The following is a 19,432-nucleotide window of genomic DNA, read 5'->3' as shown; positions in this document are numbered from 1 at the left end:
AGAGCTGGGTACCCTGTATTCTATTTTGTCTGGGAGAAAAAGAGACTGTAATATCCATTTGGCGGGTGAAAAAAACCCAGAGACTCAGAGAGGGCAATGGCTTGAAAGGAGGACAACATAATCTCTGGGCTTCTGGTGTTAAGTTCCCTCCCACAACAGGTTATTGGGTTGTGGGAGGAACTTAAGGTATTTTCAATAACTTATTGGGTCCTGGTATGAATGTGAATGCAGTGTAGATAAGCTGGAAAATTTCTATGGAGTTCTTTGAATTCCTGGGAGAAACGCACCATTTATGTACAAATCATTACCCTTGAACATTTTGATTCTTATCAATTTCCCTGTGAAGGGTCTGAGATTGAAGCGCTAATTCTGCTTAAAAGGCTCACAGAACAGAGCCCTTTGCTTGGTTATGTGTATTGCTAGACAGAAACAGATATTGCCTTGTAGGCCTCAGAGTTTCAAAATGAACGTGTCAACTCATCCTGAATTGTGGCTGCATCATTTCACTAGGCATTTACATATTGTTCGCCAGTTTCACTGTTGACACTGCTCTGCTAACGGTGCTTGTTTATCCTTGCAGGTAATGATAGTAAATCTGGAATAGTGGGTTTATACCTAGAGCTGATAAAAACTTCAGTATAGCTTGCAGGTCCCTTCTTAGGAGGTATTTAGGAATCTTTGCAAGAAAACGCTCAGCTCCTGTCTTTTTTCCCCAAGAATTCATTTTCTGGCTCTTTTTCTAACTTTACCACTAGACAAAAACAGGTGTAGCATTTTCTAACAGTTTTCCCTTTTAAATAGTTTACCATATTGAGTCCCCTTGCCATTTAAAGTACTGTTTGTAATTTGGATATACAGGCATGCCAGGATTTTATTTTTATCTCTGCATATTTTATTTGTAAGGAAATTTTATATAATTTAATTCATTTTCTTTCAGTTGCCTCCAGAATACTTTCAAAAATGTTTGTGCTTCTGAAATAGAATTGTCTAAATGTGTAAGGTTAAATCAACAGCTCACAATTTATTTGCCATTTTTGTATCATTCGTAAGACTGAGAAGTGTTTGTTTTTTTAATAAATTCTAGGTTCATTTCTTTTTTTTTTTTTTTTTGCCTGTATATAGATGGAAGATTTGTGCATAGAATTTCAATCATTATGTTAGGTGCCTAGAGGGGAGTATTTATTCTTAAAATACTTTATTTCCTTCTCAGATGTGGCCAGAGTGTGTGAAAATGTCAAATGTGGCAGCACTGAGAATTGTTTATTTGGATGTGCACTCTTTCCAACAATTCAGTTAAAAGAGTTAAATTTTTTTTCTGTAAAATAATCAGCATTCATTCAGGAAATTCCTTACTCATTGACACGTCATTTCTATCAGACCTTATTAGATAAATAGCTCTAGGATGTAGGCATGTGTCTGACTCTCAGGGGTGACTTAGCAATTTGTGGAAGCGGTAACTGGCTTTGGTGCCCTCAGCCTGTGCCTGTGACGAGATGTCCCTCTAGTCAACTGGTCTCTAAGCTATCTATTCATCTTCTTTTTTTTTTTTTTTTTTTTTTTTTTTTGCTGTACGCGGGCCTCTCACTGTTGTGGCCTCTCCCGTTGCGGAGCACAGGCTCCGGACGCACAGGCTCAGCGGCCATGGCTCACGGGCCCAGCCGCTCCGCGGCATATGGGATCCTCCCAGACCGGGGCACGAACCCGTATCCCCTGCATCGGCAGGCGGACTCTCAACCACTGCGCCACCAGGGAGGCCCATCTTCTTTGTTTTTAATTGTTGTTTATTTTGTTTTTAATGGAAGGAAAAATTCCTATACTCGTAAAGCTTCTTTATAGGAAACAAAAGCACTGATGTGCGTGTAGCTTCCAACTTCGCAATAACAGAGCATACAGGCCTATCTTTGAAGGAAACAATAGGTTTCTCTTGCAGCCACGAGGGCTGCGCAGAGATGCCCTGTGTGCTAAATGCTGACCAACGGTTTCTCCCAGCTCTGTGGGGAGAGGAGGCTGGTGGTAGACTTAATGATCTTTTCAGATTTCTTTAGCATCTGAAGAAGGCAGTAGCTATCTGCCCCCCACTCCCCCGCCCCGCCCCACTGGCTTAAATGTTTCTAAGCAAAGATAGTAAAAATATTTAACAGCCAGTAAGACACAAGAAGTAGCAAGTTAGAATGGACTTCCACTGAAAATAATCTAAACAGCCACACTCTTATCAGTGGGCTGATGAGAAGCCCCATTCTTAGAGTTCCTTCAAGGCTTGATAGTAGAACTGTCATAGACATCTCAGGACAGGGATGGGGACAACCGTTAGCTGGTGACTTGTGGAGAAATCTGTAGTTTTGGAACTCTTCCAGGAGAAGAGATGTTAAGGCAGTTCCTGGAAATGCTGCCTAATGTCTGGCGCTGCAGGGAATCCCATCATTTGCTCCATGGACACGTTCCCCTTGCCACAAATGGCCTGATTCCACACGCTCACAGAACTCTCACTGACTGAATGCCAACCAAGAAGTAAAACATCATTTTCTCTAGTGCCACTTCATAGAGTCCCTAGAATTGACAGGTCATTATCTGATTTCCTTCTACAAAATAGTTGGCGTCTTGGTAGCAGGGGTTTTACAATTAGGCATAAATTTCCATGCATAGATGATGGCATTCTCACCCAATACTGAAATTTGAAATAGAACCTACCTGCATTTTCTCAGGAGTGAAAGCATTACACATAGTATAGTTGGACCAGGATATGTTGCTGTCAGGGTGCGTGTACCAAAGCCCGTCTTCCTCACAGTACTTTGTAACTTTTTCTGTTAATGAAACAAAACGTACTATCTCAAAATAGCAAGAAGGAAAAACAATAAATTAAAGCTTAAAAGCCATTCCAAAGTGTTAATCACTTTATAGAACTTGAACGTGAATACAAGTCAATAGAGGCTACCTCAAATCCTGCATTATACAGGATGCTTTAATATGCATTGCTTCAATTTAGCTTCAGCAAAGTCATGTGAAGCACTGTTATCTCCATTTTACTTTGCCAAACTTATTCTGAGGTATTCAGACTTTTTCTAGTTCTCCAAAGTACCTCTCCAATGCATTTATTGCTTAGAGATCATATAACAATCCTGAACTGGTAAAATATAAAAAGAGATTTTACCAGTGTGTTTGCAATCCTCACAGTTTTGATTTTTGATAATTTCATAGGGATATTTTTGAAGCATTGTTCTTCATTGGCAAAGGCAAAGAGCTATCATACCTATGGAAAACCCTTTTATATATGGTTTTTCTTTTAGCACAAGGATATGGAAATCAGAATCATATACTAATATTTGTCATTGTTTTAAAGGCTAAGAAACAATTAATGTTAAAAATTTATTTTGCTGAAATATTACTTAGATCTGATAACATTTAAAATAATTCTCTATCAGAAGTTGCGGTTAGTCAAATCAACATGCTAAGAGCTAGTATGAAAATTATTTTAACTTTGGCAGTTTTTAGGGTGAAATTCATAATTTTTCATTGTATGAATGAAACAGATACTACCAAACTCAGCACAAGATTTAAACTGAAAATTGTAGACTTGTTTGTAATATGTCTACTCCAACAATGATTTAAAATGGATGAAAAAACACATTTTTCAAAGAAAAGGTGTTTTAAAACGCCTATTAGAATCATCATTGCTTAATGTAAATCTGTTTCAATGTTAAGTAGAAAAATTTTAAATTGCGAATTTACTATGACTGCCATTGGACAAAAACTATTTAAAGAATCACCACTGGACACCAACAATGCTTCCAAAAGGGTTAGCACTAATCAGCAGGGGAAAATTGTTGTTGAAAACTGGTCAATGATTTAGTTAATGCTTTGTCAACGACCATTCTAAGCTTACTTGCAATTTAAAAAAAGTGGTTTGTAATGCCGCATTTTATCTTTAACATATTGTTAGAAAATAGTTTTGTTTTATTGAAATGAATATAATTTGGTTTGTACAGAGTTATGCAGCTATATAGGGTAACGTGTTCTACGGAAGAGGGTGTTCCTCCTGAGGAAGTCCTTTCCAATCACAGACGGCACTGTAGGAAATATTGTTTTGTTTGGATTTAACTCAGGTCTGGATCTAGGCATTTCCTGGTTCTAACTGTTGCAGCTATCAAGAATCTGTCATCCTCCACCTGGCAAATCTTTCAATATTTGACGGAAGGCTACGTCTACTCTGACTTCCCTTTCTAAACCAAACACCCCTATTCACTCTCACCACACATGCTGTCCCCTCACAGCCTGAAGCCTCTCTGCACGTGCTCTGAGATTGGCACTTCCCTCTAAAACAGTCTAAGTTTGAACTGCCCCGTGAAGAGGCAGCATGCTTCCTTCCATCTAGATTCACATCGAGGAGCTTTTACCAGATGCTCAAAACCCAGTCCCCAGAGATTTGTGTTCCATTAATCTGAAGAGGTGCCAGACACCAGCATTTTTAAGAAGCTCACTGATTCCAAAGGGTATCAGGGTTGAGAATCATTGTCCTCAACCATATGTTGGCCACCTTAGCTCTGTCCCATTACTGCTGATTGAGTGTTTGACTCCTGCCCTTAAATCCCTTCTAATAAGGATTTGCTTTTTATACTCTAGCATATTCCTTCAGACTCTCGGCCTCTTTGGAATTTCAATACTGTTATTCACTCTTTCATTACCTACCCGTCTTTTACCAAGCACTTTGTTTAAAATGAAATCTCTGTCATTTCATTAAGCTGTTGTATGTATCATCAAGATACAGCTTGGGTCAATGGTAAAATACTAAAGAATTTAAATTTGTTGAATATAGGTATTTTTAAAGGTTTGCCTTTCTTTTAAAGTGGATTTGTCCCCCAGCTGAGAGGAATCTAAAAATCAGGCTGAAAAGATGAATCTATGCCTGGAAACCCCTGTTTTGTGACCCCAAACTTGCCTTTTAGTTAATAATTACAGCCACTCTGGCAAGAGCCCATTGCTGCTTTGGAACTGGCCTTGCAGCCTTGATTGCAGGACAGCTCTTTGTGCCACTCATGTTACCTCTAATGTGGCTGTCAGATCAAGATTAATGAAGCATCATTTATTGGGAACAGTCAATAAAGACCTGGGGGACTACTATCAAACAGCATTTAGTTAGAGTTTACAGGAAGGTAGTGCTGAGCAGGGCATAGCACTAAGCCCTTTCTCTCTTCACATCCCAACTCTTCCAACAAAATGAGAATTCCTGGAAGTGGCTGGCCTGAGCTGGTTTTAAAAGTGTCCCACTGTTATCCCATTTCCATTATCACTTCTCACTGGGGTCGCACTTTGTATCTCATTCTTGAAGGAAGCACAAAAAGCATCTCCCAAACATCGTCTCAGGGATAGACTAATTGCTCTAATCTGGATTCCAGAAACGTTCTTGCATAAATTTTATTGTAGGACTGCTGTTTTCCATCTTAACTGATGTCCTCACTTTCAGCCTGCAGGAAATAACCTCTCGTCATTCACAGACAATAAGTGTGGGTAACCAGATGGGCTGGTTAACCCTGAAATGTGGTAGAAAGTCTGACCCAACAAGTCTTGGAAAAATCTGAAAGAGAAGGTTGATTTTTCCATAACCTCTTAAGCAAAAAACAAACATTGAATCTTCTCTTTAAAATGCTACCTCTAGTCCAGACCAGATAATTCAAAGAAGATCCTCTCTTGTCAGGACCCTGGCGTCCCCTTCCTCTAATTGGGTGTTCTAACTCTCTTCCCTGGCCCCATTCCCTAGAGGTCACTGAAGGAAGGAGGAAGATGAGCACCGTGAGGTGCAGCGGGGTTACTGTGCTGTTATTCCACATCTTATTAGAAGAGATACGGAGCTTGAGGTGGAATGACCTGTGTTCTGGGAGCTCAGTCCCCACACCAGTCAACTAGGGGCTCTAGTTTCAACATCTAGATCCACCTGAACGCCTCCTGCAGGCTCAGGCTCGCTGTACTCTCAGGAACAAAGCTCACCCCTTAACAGGGACTTACGCAATGTGTCTGTAGCTGGACCCACTTAGTTTCAGCATCAGGATCTCCTTTGTAATGAAGATTATACTCCTTTTTAAGTATCTTAATCCCAGGTTTATTTCAATGGGACAGATCTTCTATCCAGTCTCCTAGAACGGAACTTTTCTGGCCCTGATACCTACAGTTCCTGGAGCTGGGCAGCTACTACCTTTTATTCCTCGGGGACCCTCTTTCCTCTATGGCCTGTATCAGTCTCATCGGATATCGTGCTCTGCCTCTTACTGGAAGAGCTACTGAGTGCACTGGCTGGGCTTTGTACCAGCCACTTTCTTATCTGGACTTTATTGTTTAACACAGTTTCATCTTGGCTGCACAATTTAGTCACAAGCAGAACATTTAAACATCTTGATGTCCAGGTTGCACTCCAAACTAATTAAATCAGAATATCTGGGGTGGTACCAGGGATCAGGATTATTTTTTAAAGCTCCCCAGCTTCTCAGCCAAGTTGAGAATCACTTACTACTAGCAGCTATCCAATCCCATTTCCCAGCCCCAAGTGTCTAATCTCTGGATTGAGGCTGTTGTACAACCTCATACCTACTTTTCATACATCCCTTTGCCTTGGCTCCTGACCACTCACCACTGAGCATCTTGGATTCCAGACCTCCATTCTATTCGGATAGATGACAATACTAAGATGCATAACTTCAGCCCCTAGCTTCTCACTTCTCTTGGCAGCTGGTACTCCTGCCTATTCATCCCCGCCCAACTTCTAACCACACCAGTGAGGCTAGACTGAGGCCTGAAGGAAAACGATGTTCTCCCTTGAAAGTTCTGAAAGTACTTCAACCTGCATAAGTTTGTACAGTGATTTAGAAATATTATTTCTCAAATGCTTTTCCAACACTGTTGCCCTTACTTAGAAAGAAAGGGATAGGTGAGAGCTCAGGAGACTTGGGTTCACTTGTGGTTTTATGTCAAATATTATGTGAGTATAAAATGAGATACTATATATGAAAATGTTTTGGAAAGTTAAAAAATGATATTCAATGAAAATATTCCCATGTCACTAATTAACTTTAGTTATAAAAGTAACACCAAATTCACTTAACACACATCCGTTGGCTGTTCATGTTGGGCTGGGCACACAGCTGGGTCAGTACAATCCATTTTAATAGTACCAGTCTTATTTACTGCACATATTTTAGTAATCTACTATTGGAGCAGAAATCTGGTAAATGTCTAGAGTTACCACCTTCTGATTTATCTTCCCTACACATGACAGTTTTATATAATTTTCAAGGTTACATCAAATTTCCATTATGCTTGTTCTACCAGCCCAGTACGCACAAACTCTACATCAAGCATTTGCATAAGTCATCAAATGTGAGACAACTGAAAAATTTTTAAAACTACACATTTAAATAAAACTGTTCAGTTTTAGAAATATTAATTTTTTATTAAAATTTATATTTAAAATATATAAAATTTTCATTTTTATCTAACATTTAATATAATTTATGACTAAGGGGCATAACCGATCAGCAATGTGACTTAAAAAATAAGGGCAGCTTGCGATTTTATACAACTGGGTAATATTTCATTTATGGAAATTCTTCAGAATGTGCTAAACTGCATAGAATATGACTTGGTAGTATATTTTGTATCTGATTTTCTTTTCAGAACTAGAAAAACACTAAAAGATTCACAGCAAAATATAAAATAAAAATACTCTACCTGCTACATCAAAGTCCGGAAAATAATCTGGGCAGTGCTGTTGGGCGAGCACTCCAGCCGGTGTGTCATCCCAGCAGGACCATCCATCCCAGGTACGGTTGCAATACAGACCTGGCCATTTAGAAAGAAATTATATTACAGTTGTCAAAAACTGTAGAATCCTCAGCAGGATTTAACAGTGCATAGACAGTTATTCTGGGACTCTCCACTTGGACATGGAAATACTAAAACAACAGTAGCAACAAAATAAAGGTATTAACTTTTCCAAGTACGAAGGAATTTCCTTTTTTTTTTTTTGTAGGACATTCTCCATTTGTTCCTCAAAAGGTATCTGTATGGAATCTTTCCTCCAAAATCTTTCCTTTAAAATATCTCCAGAAATACTATGAAAAAAACTCTTGGAAAGTAATGCAATATTACCCCTGGATAAAAGGCTTTGGAACATTTGTAGCCTACTAACCATTAACCTTCAAAGGGGTTGCCTTAGGTAGTTCTATTGTTAATCCAAGGGTGATGCACTTGTTCAGGAGATGCATTTGCAGCCAGTTAATGGGCTACATATAAAAACAGTCTTATTAGTTTAGAATCACACCATCACTGACTAAAATAATGCTTAGTTTGATCACTTTATGTATTCTTCAACATTGGCTCCAAGTGGTTTCTCAGCGCTTTCAAAAATTAAATCTACTTTTTTTTTTTTTTGCTGTACGCGGGCCTCTCACTGTTGCGGCCTCTCCCGTTGCGGAGCACAGGCTCCGGACGTGCAGGCTTAGCGGCCATGGCTCACGGGCCCAGCCACTCCGTGGCATGTGGGATCTTCCCGGACCGGGGCACGAACCCGTGTCCCCTGCATCGGCAGGCGGACTCTCAACCACTGCGCCACCGGGGAAGCCCAAATCTACTCTTGAAGGGGGAAACTTTTAGTGCAATTGTAAAAGTATCTATTTTTTCATACACCTTCTTATTGATACTAGTGTGAGGCTGGGGTCAGATTATGAGGTGTCTTAAATGCCATCCTAAGGAGTTTGGGGTTTTTTTTTTCCTGTAGGCAAGGTGGAACCATTGGGAATGACACGAACAAATGTAGATTTTAGTGAGAATAAGAGGGCTTTTAAGGACAAGATTAACAAAGAGGATAAGGGCTTTTAAGGATAAGATTTTTAAGGACAAGATTAACAAACTAGGTGACCATTGTAACAGATATTAAATGTCTGAAGTAAAGCACTATTAGTGTATTTAGGAATATTAATGAAATGTAATTAACGGGGTGTGGATGTAAAACAGGCAAACACAAGGATGACTCATAAATATTAATCCTGAGTAAATGGCTCAGTGGTGGTGTCACATGCAGAAGTGAGAATCCAGGAGGGATGAGTTTATGAGTGAGGTAATGGTGAGATTTGAAAATACTGTACTTGTGAAATGGCCAAGTGGAAATGTGTAGTAAATGTATGGGAGATGGACGGAGAGGATTAGGTGAAAGAATAACTGCATTTAAGGTGTTTCATTGCATAGAAGCCTGGTGTAAGTTCTCAATTTCAAATAAAGGAATATTTTTTGTTTGAAAAAAATTAAATCTACCCCAAAATGGAAAGCTATTCAAAAGAATGAGCTTCAGGCTTTGAAGGCAGTTTTCAAAAAAAAAAAAAAAAAAGTTTTAAATAATGATCGTAGCACAAAATTTCATCCTCCCAAGATGACTAAGACCAAAGCGAAGGAGACTGCACTCACTCAGTTTCTGAAAATATCAATTTTGTGTTTCTGTTGTTTCACTTAGCTTCAGAGAAAGGGTTTCTTCTTTGGGCAGAGTTACATATAATGCCTTTTCAGGTTCTTAAACACTGAAACCACTGCACACAGAAGAATGACACGTGTCTTTCAATTGACTCTGTTTTTTGTTTGAAGGAAAATGCTAAAAATAGGAACTATAAATTAAAACCTTAACTGTTTGATGGCAAACCATGTGTAGTAAATAGAGTATATTCAACTAATTTTCCCCCTAGGAAGCAGTGTATTGTCTTAGAATACAGGAGGGTGTAAAAGATCTTGTTGGGTCTTTTCAAGTGCTTTAGGGGTCAGGGGAGAGAATTTAAATGAATGTAGCAATGCTTGGTCATCACATCCTCTCTTTTGTTTTCCCCTGGACCCTCTGTAGCTAATAGAATATGCTTGGCGCTAAGAATATCTGGGCAGTCGCACAGAGCATTCTAGAGAAGGTGATAGATAAACAATGTCTGCCCAGGAGATATCTTTTTCTAATTCCTCTGGGAACTGGGTGTAGAAAAGGAGAAGGATTAGCGTGAGTTGCCACCCCATTGACAGGTAAGGGAAGATACTAGATACTACCTAATTAACCCAAGCAAGACAGAGCTTTGATAGGCTCTGCCTCAGGCTAATTCTCTGCGCACTATTTTCCAACTCTCCTCCTGTCATTCTCTACTTCCTTCCCTCATATAGTCCTATATTGTTCCTGCTTGCCATGGGTGAATACTGGGCTATTGTAGTAATTTTGTCGTCAATGCAGATATTCGCCCAAAAGCAGTCAGGTGAACTTGAGCAAAGAAACTAGGCATGTCTGCTGTATGAAATACACAAACATACCATGGTATAAAAGCCACTGTTAAAACTACTGGCATATTAAATTAAAATTAGTCAATACATATTTACCCACAGAAGAAAATAAGCCTTTCCTAATGTTTGAAACACATTCACATACATCCTTCTTTTTACCTTCTCCTTGGTATGGGGGTAACTTTTGCATTCTTGATGTTTGAAACACACACTCACATACATCTTTCTTTTTACCTTCTCCTTGGTATGGGGGTAACTTTTGCATTCTTGATATTTGAAACACACACTCACATACGTCCTTCTTTTTACCTTCTCCTTGGTATGGGGGTAACTTTTGCATTCGGTCATAGCATCTGTGCTGTGCCTCCAACAGTCTCTGCTTTCCTAAAAGGTAGAGAAATGGCTCCGGCTCTATTGTTGGAGGGTGGGTGATCTCTGAAGTGGCAGGAAGAACTGGAATTGGTCGCTGTATTAGAAAGGAAACTGAGTTACTTATAGGGAGTAGAGATGGGTGAATACATAATGAAACAATCAAAAAGTATGAAAACGTTTATTTTTCCTTCTGTAAGCAATAATTATGCATGGTCTCCATGTGGAATATTTTTGCTTTATAATTAAAAAGTGTATTTACATTTCATCTATAAATTCTAGAAAAAAAACCCTAAAATTTTCCTATTTGCCTTCATTCTATTCATTCTTGAAAATGTATAGCACCCACACAAACTCATGCACCTCTTTACAAGATTGTTTTAATTTTATCAGTGTAAAGTTTAGAAGTAAACAAAGCAAATAACCTGATTTCCAAAATATATTAAATCAACTTTGCTTTGTTTGGAACTCCTAAGAATCACGAATCATGTTATTTAAAGTAGCTATATTAGTGCAATAAATACGTTTTAATTGAATTCTTTCAGCTGATTTGTTTGTACTTAGATTGCACACACTGCCAAAAATTTACCCCATTTATTCCATAGAACAAATAAAATCTGTTCTTCTGAAATAGTCTGCTTTGGGTAATTGGCCTTAATCTCTTTAAATTGGTTTCATCAGCAGATGACCTATACAATGTATCATTTTCACTGCTGAAAATCAATGTAAATCTTAAATATTTCTCTTAGAGCTTTTGAATTTTCAGTACAGACTGACATTAGGTTTATCAGTCTGTTAGTTTTCACTACCATCATAGGTCCCATTAATCTAAGTTGTGTGTGTGTATGTATCTGAAAAGATGAATGTCTGACAAATTATCCTAAGTTGTGTTTAGATAGATTTCAATTTCTTTTGTGGCTCTGATGTTTTTAGTAGTGCTTGAATCTGATTTTTTTATATCCATGTTCTGTATAGAGTTTTTTGAAGAAGACTTGCAAGGTTCAGCCTGCATTGACTTTTTCTGAAGTTAGAAATTCTCCTTGCTTTCTATTACACCTGTTGAAACACTTTTAATTGGCCTTATTCTGTTTAAATTATTCTAAGACTGAAGTTTCCCCAATGTACTGATAGCAGAAATAGTGTTATGTACCTTTCTCTATTCTCCAGTCTCTAAAATAAACATCTTTATTAAGTTGACCTGTATACCCCAGGATATTCATGGTAGATCCTCACTGTTTCCCAGTGTATCTCACTGTGTAGACAGGGCATCCTGTCCTATGAGACAGCCTATCACTAAAGGCTAAACTGTACAGAGCACTAGACAATAAAAATTCAGAGTAGAGAGAGATCATGGGGCAAGAATAGTTGGGAATGACTACAGATACACGGTAGAATTTGAATTGGATCTTGAGTATATGTACCATCACATAGGCAGAGAGGAGAGGGAAGGCTTTGTGGATGGTAGGAAAGGTATGCAGGTAAGTCCAGAGGAAGGAAATGGTATGTGTGAAACACTGTACTGAAACCATACTGCCTGGAGGGGAGCATATTTGAGGGTAAGATATGAAATCAAGGAAAATCAGATAATACAGGGCCCTGTGAGAACGAATACAAAACGTCTGGGACATGAAAGGCTCAATATATTTTAGCAAATATTTTAAAAACATGATGAAATAAAGCTGTCTTGCAGTTTTTTGATCAGTGAAGGTTGCGAAAGGAGAATGTTAATAAAATTCATGTGGTAGGCATCAGATGTCCACAGATTAGTGCTGGGGAGGCCAGCCAGGCAGCTGAAGGCATGGACTAGATCACCTTAAGATGGAACAAGAGCGAGCAACTCAGCACTTTCTCAAGTAATAAAAGCACCAAGGTATATTTGAATATAAGGAATGGAGAACAGTAAGAGTCAAATAGCCCAGATATTTTAGCCTATACGACTAGAAAAAAAAAAAAATGGTAGCCTCCTGAGAAAGAGAAGACATTAAGAAAGGAAAACTTTACTCGGAGAAGGTAAGTTCTCTTTTGGACTAGATTTGGAGGTGCCAGCAAGTCATCTGAGTAGAAATCACTTGCAAACAGAAGAGGATGAATACTTATTGTTATAACATTACTGTTATAACTGTAGATGAATACTTACTGTGAATATATTTGACACTAAGTGTTAAGATTATTTCTAATTTTAATGCCTCTAGAATTTGTGACAAGAAATTAATGAACCGACAATTATTAAAGGTGTACAAATCCTTTACCAATGTAGCTGAACAACATTATGTTGTAATATGACCCCTTTCCCACTGGTTTTAAGATCAGTCAGTCGGCAAATAGTCATTGAACTTGATGAGCCAAGTATTGAGCTAGAGGCTGAGGATACGGTGCTGAGTAAAACAAGCACAGATCCTGCCCTCGTGGAACTTACAGTCCAGCAAGAAAGACCAACACTGTAAATATTTCCAGACACCAGAAACTGTGAAAGGTAAAGAATTATTAATCGTTAAATGCTCAGATATTCCATTAAGAATTGAGAGATGGTTTGGGAGTAAGAAAAGTATTTTGAAGAGATTTCATGTAAAGCCTTCTTTTTGGATTTTATTAGCCTACATTTGTATGAATGTGTGTTTTAATAATTTGACTAAAGATCATGTAACCATGATCTTTAATTGATTACAGTGTCCTCACAATAAGATACAAATGATTGGTTCACCTTATGCATCTATTTGATTCTTTGTGGCTCTATTCTTAGAACCTTGAGTTGATATGAAAATCATCATTTGATATTATTATTTCTGGGTCATTTTCCCACCATCTTCAAATCAACTTAGAAGATATATTATGATGTTATATATAAATCTTTTCTGTCACTTATTAGATATTTTAGACATTAGGAACTACTTTGCTTAAGTTTGACATTCTTTCCAGAAGTAACATTCTGAATTCTACTTTTAAACAGACTAAGCAACCAATTAAATGTTCCTGTGTTAGTTGGAAATTCATGGAGGCCATGGGGAGGCAGTATGTGCAAGAACAGCCAAGTGGAAACCCTATACCTGTATTTTCAATGACAACATTATTTGGTTTAATGCAGTTTTAACACCAGTAATAGCAGAGATATGACCATCTCAAAAAGTAGGTGTAGTTCACGTAGACGACAGTAGCATCGATCTTATCATTCCTCCAATGTTGAAACAAAACTCCAGTGAACTTCCTGTAACCTGGTCCAACAGAGATTGTTTCAACACTGACGGAATGAGGAATCAGAACTTCTGCCCTTAGAAGAACCATAATAATCTGAGGCCGCTCCTGGTCTGGTTCATGTTTGAGCATTGACGGTGCAATTTTTCCAGTGGTAGCCGAATGTTTCAGTGATTCTCTTCGGAAAATAACATATACATTGAGGCATTCTGTTATGTATATAACATACAGATATATGTAGATATAAATATATAGCCATTACATCTATATAATTCTGATCATGGAATCACTACTGCTTAAAATAACATGTAAATTTCATAAAATTCACTGATCATTAACTTTATGCTAATTATTTCATACAGTTAAAAATAGTTAGTGAGGTGGTATAATTTTCAGCAGTAAAGAGGTAAAACAGAAGCAGTAGTGATTAAATCATCAAGCAATGTGAAAAACAATATTCCACTTATCATAAGTGTTATGTTTATTCTATGCATTTGTGGAATGTAAATATATAATTTTATGCTCACATGAAGATAGAAATGAGACATTAAGGGCATGTTGCTTTTCTGAATAAAGACTGAAATTCAAAGTTTTGCATTCAAGCCATCTTGCATGATTCTTCCAAAATCAAACAAAAACCACCTCTTAATTGTTGTTGTCCTATGTAGCAGTTTAGCCGCCGTATATGTGATGTCACTCCTAAAGGCTCCAGTAGATGGCGCCACACATACGACCACCAAGCTGCCACTGACAGCTGTAGTCCGCAGCCGAAACATCACTGTTCTTTCAGTTAATACTTTGAGTGCCTCCCACATGCCAGGCACTGTTCTAGGTTCTGAAGATTCAGCAGTGAACAAAACTGGCAAGGTTCCTGCCCTCATGGAGCTTACATTCTAGAAAGTTTCATCCACACTAATCATGGGGTCCAGAGGTAAAGCAATCTATTTGAATGGCCGTGTGTTTATGCAATTCCTACATTTATGTAAGACAATCAGCCTCCTTGTGTGTTACAGGTGGTTTCTAGAAGTACAGAGACAGAACAAGTAGAGAGGTGTTCTGTGTAGAACTTTGAGGAATGGTCCAAACCTACTGAATGTGGGGATCCATGCTAGTGGGTTGAAGGGAGACATTCCTATTGATTCCCACAGACAGAACTGCTCTAACAGGACTATGAATCCAGAATCCACAAGCTGATGTAAACAACTTTCCATGTCACCATTCTTAATAATGATAATGTCTATGTTCAGATTATTTGTAGCTTTCAGTTACTCATACCTTTCCAAATAACAAAGGATAAAATAGAGCTTTGTAAAGTGTTAGCCCTGCTTCTTCTGGGTAGGATCAGATGCCTGGTTGGTGTCCTATGTACTTTCTACCTGAGCATTATATAAACAAAACTGCCGTATATTATCATAAACTCAACACAAATAGGAGAATACAGCTAAGTGAGCAACAACAACATAAAGTAGGTTCTTCTGAGAAGCATTATGTTTTCATCATTGTTGTCATTGTCATCACTACCATCTTTTCAGCACTAAGTGCCAAGCACTGTTCTAAGCCTATTGTATTACTGCAGGTAAGAAGAGAAAGTGAGTGGGTAGTTTTGGTAAAAGTAGATGAGGCTAATGGAATGAGGCGACACAAACTGATAGTTTTTCAAGGCCATTTGGAAATCAGGTCGATAGAATTCAATAACTATATTAGTAGTGGTTAGTAATGTATCTAAGAAGTGACATTTTAGACCTTCCACCCCACAGAAATACATCTACACGTGGAACAACTCCTACAGAACACCTACTGAACGCTGACAGAAGACCTCAGACCTCCCAAAAGGCAAGAAACTCCCCATGTACCTGGTAGGGCAAAAGAAAAAACAGAGACAAAAGAATAGGGACGGGATCTGCACCAGTGGGAGGGAGCCGTGAAGGAGGAAAGGTTTCCACACACTAGGAAACCCCTTCATGGGCTGAGACTGCAGGTGGCAGAGGGGGAAAGCTTCGGAGCCATGGAGGAGAGCGCAGCAACAGGGGTGCGGAGGGCAAAGCGGAGAGATTCCCGCACAGAGGATCGGTGCCGACCGGCACTCACCAGGCCAAGAGGTTTGTCTGCTCACCCGCTGGGGCGGGCGCGGCTGGGAGCTGAGGCTCGGAACACAGGGAGAGGACTGGGGTTGGCGGCGTGAACACAGTCTGAAGGGGCTAATGCGCCACAACTAGCCGGGAGGGAGTCCGGGAAAAAGTCTGGACCTGCCAAAGAGGCAAGAGACTTTTTCTTCCCTCTTTGTTTCCTGGTGCATGAGGAGAGGGGATTAAGAGCGCTGCTTAAGGGAGCTCCAGAGATGGGCGCGAGCTGCAGCTGAAAGCGCGGACCCCAGAGATGGGCGTGGGACGCTGGGGCTGCTGTTGCCACCACCAAGAGGCCTGTGTGCGAGTGCAGGTCACTGTCCACGCCCCCTTTCTGGGGAGCCTGTGCAGCCCGCCACTGCCGGGGTCCCAGGATCCAGGGACGGCTTCCCCAGGAGAGCGCACAGCGCGCCTTGGACTGGTGCAACATCACGCCGGCCTCTGCTGCAGCAGGCTCGCCCCGCACTCCATGCCCCTCCCTCCCCCCTGGCCTGAGTGAGCCAGAGTCCCCGAAGTGGCTGCTCCTTTAACCCTGTCCTGTCTGAGCGAAGAACAGACAACCTCCTGTGACCTACATGCTGAGGCGGGGCCAAATCCAAAGCTGAGACCCGGGAGCTGTGAGAACAAAGAAGAGAAAGGGAAATCGCTCCCAGCAGCCTCAGAAGCAGCGGATTAAAGCTCCACAATCAACTTGATGTACCCTGCATCTGTGGAATACATGAACAGACAACAAATCATCCCAAATTGAGGAGCCGTGTGCATGAAAGTTTCTTGGTGCTGCAGCCAGGAGTCAGTGCTGTGCCTCTGAGGTGGGAGAGCCAACTTCAGGACACTGGTCCACAAGAGACCCCCCAGCTCCACATAATATCAAATGGCGAAAATCTCCCAGAGATCTCCATCTCAACACCAACACCCAGCTTCACTCAATGACCAGCAAGCTACAGTGCTGGACACCCTATGACAAACAACTAGCAAGACAGGAACACAACCCCACCCATTAGCAGAGAGGCTGCCTAAAATCATAAAAAGTCCACACACCCCAAAACACACCACCAGACATGGACCTGCCCACCAGAAAGACAAGATCCAGCCTCATCCACCAGAACACAGGCACTAGTCCCCTCCACCAGGAAGCCTACACAACCCACTGAACCAACCTTAGCCACTGGGGACAGACACCAAAAACAATGGGAACTATGAACCTGCAGCCTGCAAAAAGGAGACCCCAAACACAGTAAGGTAAGCAAAATGAGAAGACAGAAAAACACACAGCAGGGGAAGGAGCAAGATAAAAACCCACCAGACCTAACAAATGAAGAGGAAATAGGCAGTCTTGGAATTTTGGATTCCAAGATCCAAAATCTTGGAAATAGAATAGACAAAATGCAAGAAACAGTTAACAAGGACCTTAGAAGAACTAAAGATGAATCAAGCAATGATTAGAAACACAATAAATGAAATGAAAAATACTCTAGATGGGATCAATAGCAGAATAACTGAGGCAGAAGAACGGATAAGTGAGGTGGAAGATAAAATAGTGGAAATAACTGCTGCAGAGCAGAAAAAAGAATGAAAAGAATTGAGGAGAGTACCAGAGACCTCTGGGATAACATTAAATGCACCAACATTCGAATTATAGGGGTTCCAGAAGAAGAAGAGAAAAAGAAAGGGACTGAGAAAATATTTGAAGAGATTATAGTTGAAAACTTCCCTAATATGGGAAAGGAAATAGTTAATCAAGTCCAGGAAGCACAGAGAGTCCCAAACAGAATAAATCCAAGGAGAAGTATGGCAAGACACATATTAATCAAACTGTCAAAAATTAAATACAAAGAAAATATATTAAAAGCAGCAAGGTAAAAACAACAAATAACACACAAGGGAATCCCCATAAGGTTAACAGCTGATCTTTCAGAAGAAACTCTGCAAGCCAGAAGGGACTGGCAGGACATATTTAAAGTGATGAAGGAGAAAAACCTGCAACCAAGATTACTCTACCCAGCAAGGATCTCATTCAGATTGGATGGAGAAATTAAAATCTTTACAGACGAGCAAAAGCTGAGAGAGTTCAGCACCACCAAACCAGCTTTACAACAAATGCTAAAGGAACTTCTCTAGGCAAGAAACACAACAGAAGGAAAAGATCTACAATAAGGAACCCAAAACAATTAAGAAAATGGGAATAGGAACATACATACTGATAATTACCTTAAATATAAATGGACTAAATGCTCCCACCAAAAGACACAGATTGGTTGAATGGATACAAAAACAAGACCCATATATATGCTGTCTACAAGAGACCCACTTCAGACCTAGAGACACACACAGACTGAAAGTAAGGGGATGGAAAAAGATATTCCATGCAAATGGAAACCAAAGGAAAGCTGGAGTAGCAATTCTCGTATCAGACAAAATAGACTTTAAAATAAAGACTACTAGAAGAGACAAAGAAGGACACTACATAATGATCAAGGGATCGATCCAAGAAGATATAACAATTGTAAATATTTATGCACCCAACATAGGAGCACCTCAATACATAAGGCAAATACTAACAGCCATAAAAGGGAAAATCGACAGTAACACATTCACAGTAGGGGACTTCAACACTCCACTTTCACCAATAGATAGATCATCCAAAATGAAACTAAATAAGGAAACACAAGCTTTAAATGATACATTAAATAAGATGGACTTAATTGATATTTATAGGACATTCCATCCAAAAAGAACAGAATACACATTTTTCTCAAGTGCTCATGGAACATTCTCCAGGATAGATCATATCTTGGGTCACAAATCAAGCCTTGGTAAATTTAAGAAAATTGAAATTGTATCAAGTATCTTTTCTGACCACAACACTATGAGACTAGATATCAATTACAGGAAAAGAGCTGTAAAAAATACAAACACATGGAGGCTAAACAATACACTACTTAATAACGAAGTGATCACTGAAGAAATCAAAGAGGAAATCAAAAGATACCTAGAAACAAATGACAATGGAGACATGACGACCCAAAACCTATGGGATGCAGCAAAAGCAGTTCTAAGAGGGAAGTTTATAGCAATACAATCCCACCTTAAGAAACAGGAAACATCTCGAATAAACAACCTAACCTTGCACCTAAAGCAATTAGAGAAAGAAGAACAAAAACACCCCAAAGTTAGCAGAAGGAAAGAAATCATAAAAATCAGATCAGAAATAAATGAAAAAGAAATGAAGGAAATGATAGCAAAGATCAATAAAACTAAAAGCTGGTTCTTTGAGAAGATAAACAAAATTGATAAACCATTACCCAGACTCATCAAGAAAAAAAGGGAGAAGACTCAAACCAATAGAATTAGAAATGAAAAAGGAGAAGTAACAACTGACACTGCAGAAATACAAAAGATCATGAGAAATTACTACAAGCAACTCTATGCCAATAAAATGGACAACCTGGAAGAAATGGACAAATTCT

At 39.4% G+C, this 19,432-nt stretch overlaps 1 protein-coding gene across 1 annotated transcript in view; it reads right to left on the bottom strand.

Annotated features, from left to right (window-relative positions):
• The window catches only part of CALCR (calcitonin receptor), a 65,536-nt gene that overhangs the window by 41,808 nt on the left and 4,296 nt on the right, over nt 1-19,432 (bottom strand). Inside the window, exons 2-4 of the mRNA XM_082633023.1 lie at nt 10,594-10,750; nt 7,714-7,824; nt 2,689-2,801 (exon numbers count right to left, since the gene is read on the bottom strand). Coding sequence (XP_082489149.1) covers nt 2,689-2,801; nt 7,714-7,824; nt 10,594-10,750 — 381 coding nt within the window. The remainder of the gene's footprint in view (nt 1-2,688; nt 2,802-7,713; nt 7,825-10,593; nt 10,751-19,432) is intronic.

Source organism: Mesoplodon mirus, assembly GCF_964341445.2.
Source record: "Mesoplodon mirus genome assembly, chromosome: 9".
In the NCBI taxonomy this organism is placed as follows: domain Eukaryota; kingdom Metazoa; phylum Chordata; class Mammalia; order Artiodactyla; family Ziphiidae; genus Mesoplodon; species Mesoplodon mirus.
Note: the sequence above shows the minus strand (reverse complement) of the source record. Positions and strands in the feature narration are given on the sequence as shown.